At 45.7% G+C, this 9,831-nt stretch overlaps 1 protein-coding gene across 3 annotated transcripts in view; it reads right to left on the bottom strand.

Moving 5' to 3' along the window:
* Positions 1-228: 228 nt before the first annotated feature.
* Positions 229-9,831, bottom strand: part of LOC110486506 (serine/threonine-protein kinase N1) — a 46,576-nt gene continuing 36,973 nt past the window's right edge. For all 3 annotated transcript variants that reach the window (XM_021558149.2, XM_036941225.1, XM_021558148.2), the window contains exons 11-23: positions 7,220-7,295; positions 6,481-6,613; positions 6,275-6,362; positions 5,113-5,198; positions 4,711-4,783; positions 4,521-4,612; positions 4,024-4,200; positions 3,729-3,791; positions 3,539-3,615; positions 3,126-3,268; positions 1,944-2,051; positions 1,611-1,691; positions 229-1,364 (exon numbers count right to left, since the gene is read on the bottom strand). In XM_021558149.2, coding sequence (XP_021413824.2) covers positions 1,161-1,364; positions 1,611-1,691; positions 1,944-2,051; positions 3,126-3,268; positions 3,539-3,615; positions 3,729-3,791; positions 4,024-4,200; positions 4,521-4,612; positions 4,711-4,783; positions 5,113-5,198; positions 6,275-6,362; positions 6,481-6,613; positions 7,220-7,295 — 1,401 coding nt within the window. In that variant the 3' untranslated portion in view covers positions 229-1,160. The remainder of the gene's footprint in view (positions 1,365-1,610; positions 1,692-1,943; positions 2,052-3,125; positions 3,269-3,538; positions 3,616-3,728; positions 3,792-4,023; positions 4,201-4,520; positions 4,613-4,710; positions 4,784-5,112; positions 5,199-6,274; positions 6,363-6,480; positions 6,614-7,219; positions 7,296-9,831) is intronic.

Genomic DNA, 9,831 nt, shown 5'->3' with positions numbered 1-9,831 from the left:
ATGAACGTAACATTGCTTTAAAAGGAGTTCAGACAATCCTGGATGACAAACAACTTTAGTTATAGTAGTTTGGATTGTGTGAGACAATCCATAAACAATATACACTACTGTTCTCATATTGTAGGTTTTATATCACAATATTGAAAAAATAAGTTCAAAGAATTCCTGCTAATGTAGCTGGCTGAATGGTAATTGGGCTGAAAAGTCACAAAGCTGTGAGTCAGTCCATTGGGTTCACATTTTTACTAAGTCACAATTCCAAACATAACATCGGCATGATTGACAAATCAAAACACCAAAAAGAAACTAAAATCACAGAAAACTATTTGAAACATAATTCTAAATGATTTGAGGATAAAACTCGTACAGAGCGGGGAGAGTAGAGGAGTATCCCATTTGAAGACGAGGGGTAACATGACATGGTGAGGACCCAGCCCAAACACAGAAAAACACCTCAACGCTCATCCTTCCACCCTCATCATCCTCACTAGCATCCCTTGGCATTCGTCACACACTGAATCTGCACCCCACTTGGTCATCTCCTCAATTTCCTCTTGAACACTTTACCTTTTCTATGGCTCCCCCATGTGGTGATTTATGAGAGGTGCAGGACTCCAGATGACAGCAATGGGAACAGACTGAGGCAGGATCAGAATTTAAACACAGAAACAGTAAGCAGCCTCAAACGATAAAGGGAGAGGAAAGATAGCAGGCAGAGAGGCAATAGAGAGAGGTCCATTTGAGAGTAATCATATCTGATGATCCCTGCACCAACTGTATTGTCTTCTACAGAGAAGATACTTTTCATCTTTTAAGTGGGCTCCATTACTTTCTATAGGGAAATAAACTTCAGTCAGTTCCAATGTTGCTATGCTGCACAGACACTGTGCCCCAGCACTCATCCACTGAGCGTTACATCATCCGGATTATCTTCATGTATCATCCTATAAAAGGCCCTCCAGAAATCCATTAGAGGTCAGTAGATCCCTGACAATGTATCTCCGCTGCAGCATTCACATCCTCCCGTAACTTTCTTCTGCCTCTTCACAGTTCAGACAGGACAGAACAGCAGTAAGCCTCTCCTGGTAACATCCCTCTCGCAGTGCAGAGTCCCTCGTCAGCTCCTCTTACAGTCTAAAGGGAGAGTCTGACCTTGACCCTTAGCAGAGGTCAGAGACGTAGTCAAAGTCTTTGAAGCAGTCCTGGTCCTTGCGGGAGAGGGTGCGGCGTTCGCGGGGCGGCGTGAGGGCGGGGGTCTCGGCGGTGAACTCCTCGTCAAAGTTGCTGACGTCCTCCCTCCCCCTGATGTTGGGGACGAACGGGGGCGGGAGCCGCCTCTGCAGCAGCGCTTCCCAGTCCACACCCTGAGAGGGCGAACAGACAGACCGGATTGGTTCATAGAATCCAGGTGAATTAAATAATCTATGCAACTGAAAACAGCAACCCATGACGTTACAGTACCACATAGAGTTGGAGCAGATGCTGGAATTATTTAACAGGCTCACTGATTACATAGCAAGAGTTTAATCAGTGGTTTATAAGGAATGTTAACTAATGACATGTGTGTCTGTGTTTGAGAGGGAGAGAGAAAGAGAGCGAGTGAGACTCACCCTAAAGAAAGGCTGTTTCTTGACATCATCAGCATCTTTCTCACCAGAGCCTAGGCGCCGATCCGGGTTCCTCCTCAACAACTGGCAACAGAAAACAACAAACATCTCAACCCAGACATAACAACTCACAGACCAATCACCAGCTAGCAACACACACAGATGGCAAACAACTGAAAAAACATCAGAAACACTTTCACAGAAAACCCACTGACTGAAAACTAGAAGCAAAATGGCTCCACCTTTACAGTGACCAAACTGACCATGTCAATCAATGTGATTCTCTCTTGCTCCACTGGTGATTGGTGGGATGTGAAAGTTGTGGGAGGGGCTTACCCGTCTCATGATGCCGATGGCCTCTGTGGAGAGGAAGCGAGGGTAGCGCACCTCATCATTCACTATGCTGTCAAACACCTCCTCTTCATCATCACCTGGGAATGGAGACTGACACACACATAGACCACACTGTCACGCTCGCAGCCACTCATTTAACCTATTATGGCGCCCCGGTGATGTGGCCGGGGAATGCCACTGTTTGGCGTGTAAGCCACAACCAGCATTTTTAGGCTGCAGTGCCAAGCCCCACACCTGAAGCCACTCAGCCTCGATAGGCTGCAATACACCTGGGCATATGGGTGCAAGTTCAGTTCAGCATGAGAAGAGGAGCTACTGGCTGAATGCTGCAGGCCGAGCATTACAGACATTTGGGAAAAGCTCCTGGCTGGATGCCGAAGGCTGAGCTCTATAGACATTTGTTTGAAGCACATGGACATTGTGAAGCTGGTAAGCTGGGTAGCAGCCCAGCTAGTTTTAAGTTCAGTGTAACTTTAAGTTCAGTGTTTTCACAGTTTGAGAACTATCTTTGTGACCCTTTTATCTTGAATAAATATGCTGCCTTGGCTTAAGTTGTGCCTCTGTGTGTTGGACTTCTGTCATTATTACTCATCATTGCCAGCCAACCAGCCACGCCTAGTGAGTCGTTACACTATATTAATTTATGTAACATATGGCTCAAACACACATCACTTTATGTAATATAGACTAAAGTGCTGTATTACCATAATGGCTTAAAGTATAAATTACTTTAAAGGTGAGGGCTTAACTCATTAAAGGGATTCTCCGGTACTTTTGTGTACTTTTTAGCCAGTAGTTCTGAAAGTGGGCCCCTGAAATTTCCTCTCTCTTGCTCTGCTGTCGGTGCATCATGTGCATCTTGCTAGCTGTCACTCATATGGCGAGGGGCTGAAGCTCATTGGTTGAACTCGAATTGCTAGGGGGCTGGACCACTTGAGGGAAAATGGTGCAGCACAGCTTCGTGTCTAATTGAGGTAAGACAGTAATTCTCCTAATTAATGATGTATGAACTACACATTGACACATCCAGCCCAAAGCGGGAGGTTTAAAAAATACTTTAGTAGTCGCCAAAGTTCCAGAGCATATCTAAATAATAAGACTAGATATGTATGGAGTCATATTTATATAATTCTCTGAAGAGGTTTTTAGAGTCAAGTCTCTTACCTCTCCCACCAGCATCTCATACACCAGTACTCCCAGGCCCCACCAGTCCACTGCCCTGGTGTAGGAGGTGTCTGTCAGAACCTCTGGAGCCAGGAACTCAGGAGTACCACAGAACGTACTGGTCCTGTCCCCATAGCCCATACCTGGGGAAGTAGAGAGAGATCAGGAATGAGAAGAAGGGAAGAAAAGAAAAGCAGTGAGAGAGAGGTTATTGTGAGAGAAAAACGGAGAGAGGAAGGAGAGCGAGAGAGACACAAACTGAGTCACAAATATATAAAAACATGAGCTCATTAGCAAAAAGAGGCCTCAATAAAAAAGACTCAAAAGTACTCCAAACTACAACCGCTATGACCTATGACCTTGCATCCTTACAGAGCTCTGGAGACATGATGAATAAGTTATAGAGAACATACCCTCTTTGCAGAGCCCGAAGTCTGCGATCTTCACATAGCCCTGTGTATCCAGCAACAAGTTATCGAGTTTAAGGTCCCTGAGGAGGAGGGATGAAGACTAATTAAAAATTGATGGGTACTCTGAGGATGAAGGGGTAGGAGGATGAGAGGGTCATGTGTTCTATGTTTCATGTCTACCCAGAGTACTCACCGGTACACAATCTTATGGTCATGAAGAAACTGCAGGCCCAAAACCACACAGGCTGCGTAGAACCTGCAGGACAGACAGACACGCACACACACAAATAGTCAAGAGACACACACACACACACACACACACACACACACACACATACACACACACACACACCGTGGATGGATATGAGTACGCATACAGTGTACAACCATATGAACACAAATCTACATATCTGAAAGCATGCCTCCCCCATGTCCCGTTACACATTCAGTAGAACACAGCAAACACAGCAACACACAGCGGTACCCACACGGCTCGGGGCTCTGTAAAGACGTCTGCGTGGATGTGCATCATGAGGTCACCCCCAGCCGTGTACTCCATGACGAAGCACACGTGTTCTGGGGTCTGGAAACATGCAAACAGGTTGACCAGGAAGGGATGGTGGGAGCTGTTCACCGTCTCAAAAATACGCTTCTCACACATCAGACTGAGGAGAGGGAGAGAGGAGAGGAGAGAGAGAGAGAGGGAGAGGGAGAGAGGAGAGAATGATAGAAGACAACAGGAAAGAGAGACAACTGTCTAATGTCAAGTACAGTATGTAAACACACAGTTAACTTGTACAGTGTATATTTTCGCCATGGTTTGTTGCTGATCAGTTTTGTGTTGACAATTTTGTGGCACACTGTATATAAAACTAGACAAGTCATTTCACCATGATGGAGGTCATATATATTGTCAGACAGAGGCATGATATAGTTGGCCTGTGTTCTGTCTTGGCCTGTATTGCATTCTAGTGTTGATTCATACCTGTCCACTTCGTCCCGCGCCACAATGTCTCCCTTCTTCAGGGCTTTGATAGCGTACACACTGCCTGTCCTCTTGTACTCCGACAACAACACCTGGAAAACACCAGTGGTTCATGTGGATCTCGACCTGAATCCTCTGGATGGAGAACTTCCAAACAAAGGGAGGATATTTCAAATGTGAGGACACATACTTTGCCAAAGTGTCCCCTGCCCAGCACAGCGATCAGCTTGAAGTCCTGCAGACACAGAGGGCCTTTGCTCTGTCTAATACCAGGACACAAAGAAAATAATAATGATCACAATCACTGAAAATGCCTTTACTTTACCATGTTGAATGGTCATCTGCTAGCTGAAGAAACAGGATGCAGTATTATCTGGTGTTTTGTGCCTACCTAGCACTTCTATAGAGAGCATGTTGGTGTGATATATGTCTCTGTGGCTACAGTAACGTGTTATGGAGGAGGTCAGGTCATGTGGCCATATTGTGAGTGGGTGTGTTTCTCCAGCATCATGCTGTGGGGGCCATATTGTGAGAGGATGTACTCAGGTGTGAGTGTGAGGACACACTGTGCCAACTCTGCATGGTGCTGTACCTGCGCAAGGAACTCGTGGATAGGGTTCTGGTTGGCCGGCCTTGGGCGAGGTCTGGAGGGGACAAGGGCTCGATCACAGGCTGTTCCTGAGTGTAAGAGAAAAAGAGAGACAGAGATAGAAAGAGGAGAGAGGGATAGATAGAGAGAATGAGGAAGAAGGTGAGAGAGGGAGAAGGAAACACAGACAGACAGGGCAACAGTAATTCTGTCCCTCATCATTATTAGTAGCCAGTTTCCTGCTGGCTGGCTGGCTGGCTGCTCAATCCCCTCTCCTCTCTTCCTCGTTCCCTCGTTACTGTTAATTAGTTCTCTAAAAACACTAATCCAGTAATCCCCCAGCCCCACTGACCATACCATCTGTTACCAAGGCCCTCCCTTCCTCCGCATCTCTCTCCCTCTCCCTCCCTCACTCCCTCTGTCCCTCTCCCTCCCTCACTCCCTCTCCCTCCCTCACTCCCTCTGTCCCTCTCCCTCCCTCACTCCCTCTGTCCCTCCCTCACTCTCTCTTCCTCCCTCACTCCCTCTGTCCCTCTCCCTCCCTCACTCACTCCCTCTGTCCCTCTCCCTCCCTCACTCCCTCTGTCCCTCTCCCTCCCTCACTCCCTCTGTCCCTCTCCCTCCCTCACTCACTCCCTCTGTCCCTCCCTCACTCTCTCTTCCTCCCTCACTCCCTCTGTCCCTCTCCCTCCCTCACTCACTCCCTCTGTCCCTCTCCCTCCCTCACTCCCTCTGTCCCTCTCACTCCCTCTCCCTCCTTCACTCCCTCGGCCCCTCTCTCTCTGTCCTCTCGTGCCAATCATGTTTTACACACTGGGAATCTAACACAGATTGGGCTTTGATCGAATTAAAGCTCCCTCGATCCAATTTGGTCTAATTAGTGTGGATTTCTCCCTTTCCCCTCTTATTGTTACCTCTCTCCTCTCCTTCCTCCCAGGCCCTGCTCTGTCTCGCTCCAGATTCATCCTAGTCTAATAGTCCAATATGACTGAACCACTGTTTTCTAGTCAAAGGCTTTCTGGAGGGAATGGCCAAAGGGAATGTGATTCTACAGAGATGGCTATCAGATGATTATCACTCCATCGCCGCACCCTCCCTCCAATCCCTCCCTCAAATCCCTCCCTCCCCCATCCCTCTCTTCATCCCTCCCTTCTCTTCTTCTCACCAGGTGGGGTGTGTCAACAACGTCTCTCCTGATCTCAGGTCTCGGAGGAGAGTCGCTCTCCAGAGTCAGCTTCTCCACTGAGATCTCCCTACGACACACACAGAAACACCAGTCAACAGTCTCCCCATGTACAGTATATGTTGTGCTTGCTGTCTGAAGCATTAAAGAGGTATGAGAAAGGCTATCTGTGTGTGTGTGTACAGTACCCAGAATGTGAGCGTGAGTGTGTGTGTGGGGTGTAGCTGGGAACGTTGTTTCCAGTAGGGATGGCGTTCCTCAGTAGGCGGACCCAGGTGGCGATGTCAACATTCATCTGGCGAGCACGCAGGAACGCTTTACCTGCAACATACCCAACACACACATGGCAGTAACCACAACACAACATAAATACAAGGCAATAAGATATACTGATAGACACAAATCCCCCTGAAATGCAACCTATCCTGTTCACGCAGCAAATTTTAACCTGGTTTACTCAATCCATTAGGACTGCCCAGATTGCACCGAAGAAGTTTCATCCCCGACACACTCAAGTTGTCATACTCCAAAGCATTAAACCACCTCAACCCACCAGATGAACCCACAGCACTGCTAATTCCAACACTAGATGGCAATACAGAGCACAGAGAGGTACAAAGTGGGTTCTGGGTGGAGGTTGCATGTAGTCACATATCTAGGACCCCCCCCCCCCCAATCCTAATGTGACCCATTAGGGGTGAAACACTAAACTGACTGTAGATCAGTGTCTAGGGGGCAACTCCATGCTACTCAGTGGGGAAGCAGTGGGGCGTCACTGAGATGAAGCAGGTGTGAGCCCTGTAGGGATGCTGGGATACATAGAGCCAGGCTTGGCAGCTGCTGACAACATACAGAACACAATGAGGCTTTATCTAAGACTTTACACATACTAACACAACACACTGTTCTGAGAAAAACCTATCTTACCATGCTGTTTGGAGAAAACCTTCTTTTGTCTCTGCAGTCTTGGGCCTCTCTCTATGACTGGGTTGAAGAACATTACCTGAAATACACACATATCAGTGGAGACTCAGAGGAGAAAGGGGAGGACCATCCTCCTCAGTGAATTTCATAAAAATAGTGAAACATCTAAAAAAGTTATGCTTTTTCGAGTAAACTATACAAAATATATTCACGTAACCACATAATTGATTAAAACACACTGCTTTGCAATGAAGGTCTACAGTAGTTTCAACAGCACTTTGTAGGGTACCACCATCGTCTAGCTGGTAGTTGACTTCAATACAAAACCTAGGAGGCTCATTGTTCTAACCCCATTCCATAGACTTACACAGTAACTATGACAACATCCGGAGGACGTCCTCCAACCTATCCGAGCTCTTGCAGCATTAACTGCAAGATAATTAATCTAGAAAAGCATAAACTACAGCTAGCTAGCACTGCAGTGCTTAATTTTTTTTAACAAATACATTTCTTAAAAAATGAAGCTACCTAGCAGAGATTTTTCATATATTTTTCACTTTCACTTACTTAGCTAGTGAATGCAGTTAGCTAGTTTAGCCTACTTAAACACCCGGCAGACACCAAACAGAGAGGGACACTATGTTCGCTAGCTGGCTATGGCGAACCAACACTGGAACTCTTCCAAGTCAAGGTAAGCTTTTGGTGTTATTCATTTACTACCACCTGTCCCCACCGGTGTAACTGCTAAACTGCTTGCTGACTATACTGTACTGCATGATTGTAGTGGGTTTACTAACACGTTAGTTTTAGTAGCTATGCTGACTCTGACGTTAGTTAATAATGGTGACAATGATGTAGGGTGTGTGTGGCGGTTATGATATGAAGCTGATGTGTTTGTTGTGCACTGAAGTCCACAAGCGAAGGGAAAGGGTGAGAGGAGGATAGCACGTGGATGCGAGAAGGAATTATAGCTACAACAATCAAAGTATTCATACTGTTTATATGTGGCTGCTATGAAAGTGACCTGTGTTTGCGTGTGATCAGGGGTGCATTCATTCTGCCGATTCTGTTGAAAAGCATTCTTAGACGGAACAAAATGGGGATAAACATATTTGAATTTGTCCAATAGAAACTCGTTTGCAACTGTTGAACTAATGATTACACCCTAGATCAGCTAAATGCTGGTAAGAGTGTGCAAAGCGGTATTGAATGTGTCACTGTCTGTCACCTTGATTACTTAAATGTATCTCGACCTGTGCACCTACATTGTAAACTTTCATTCATAGGCTAGGTTGTAGAAACCTTACGATGGATATAAGGAACATTTGAGAATCATGTAGTAGCCAAAACCTATCGACGTTACATTGAGCTGGGTGAATGGAATATGAATGACAGTCCTCCAATATGCTGTAATTGAAATAAGGCCATGCTCATTAAAAAAAATGTGCGTCCTCCCTCATCTTAAATAGCACTGACCGCCAATGACACATACAGTTTCAGAAGTTTGGACACACCTATTCATTCAAGGGTTTTTCTTTATTTTTTACATTGTAGAATAATAGTGAAGACATCAAAACTATGAAATAACACATATGGAATCATAGTAGTAACCAAAAAAGTGTTAAACAAATCAAAATATATTTTAGATTTTAGATTCTTCAAAGTAGCCACCTTTGACTTGAGGACAGCTTTGCACACTCTTGGCATTCTCTCAACCAGCTTCATCTGGAATGCTTTTCCAACAGTCTTTAAGGAGTTCCCACATATGATGAGCACTTGTTGGCTGCTTTTCTTCACTCTGCGGTCCGACTCATCCCAAACCATCTCAATTTGGTTGAGGTCGGGGGATTGTGGAGGCCAGGTCATCTGATGCAGCACTCCATCACACTCTTCTTGGTAAAATAGGCCTTACACAGCCTGGAGGTGTGTAGGTCATTGTCCTGTTGAAAAACAAATGATAGTCCCACTAAGCCCAAACCAGATGGGATGGCATATCGCTGCAGATTGCTTGGTAGCCATACTGGTTAAGTGTGCTTTGAATTATAAATAGATCACTGACAGTGTCACCAGCAAAGCACCCCCACACCATAAAACCTCCTTCATGCTTTACGGTGGGAAATACACATGAGATCATCCGTTCACCAACACGAGTCTCACAAAGACACGTCGGTTGGAACTATTTGGACTCCAGACCAAAGGACAACTTTCCACCAGTCTAATGTCCAATGCTCGTGTTTCTTGGCCCAAGCAAGTCTCTTCTTCTTATTGGTATCCTTTAGTGGTGGTTTCTTTGCAGCGATTCAACCATGAAGGCCTGATTCACACAGTCTCCTCTGAACAGTTGATGTTGAGATGTGTCTGTTACTTGAACTCTGTGAAGCATTTATTTAGGCTGCAATTTCTGAGGCTGGTAACTCTAATGAACGTATCCTCTGCAGTAGAGGTAACTCTGGGTCTTCCTTTCCTGTGGCGGTCCTCATAAGAGCCAGTCTCATCATAGCGCTTGATGTTGATTTGTTTAACCCTTTTTTGGTTACTACATGATTCCATATGTGTTATTTCATAGATTTGATGTCTTCATTATTATTCTACAATGTAGAAAATAGTAAAAATAA

Source organism: Oncorhynchus mykiss, chromosome 13 (assembly GCF_013265735.2).
Source record: "Oncorhynchus mykiss isolate Arlee chromosome 13, USDA_OmykA_1.1, whole genome shotgun sequence".
Lineage (NCBI taxonomy): Eukaryota > Metazoa > Chordata > Actinopteri > Salmoniformes > Salmonidae > Oncorhynchus > Oncorhynchus mykiss.
Note: the sequence above shows the minus strand (reverse complement) of the source record. Positions and strands in the feature narration are given on the sequence as shown.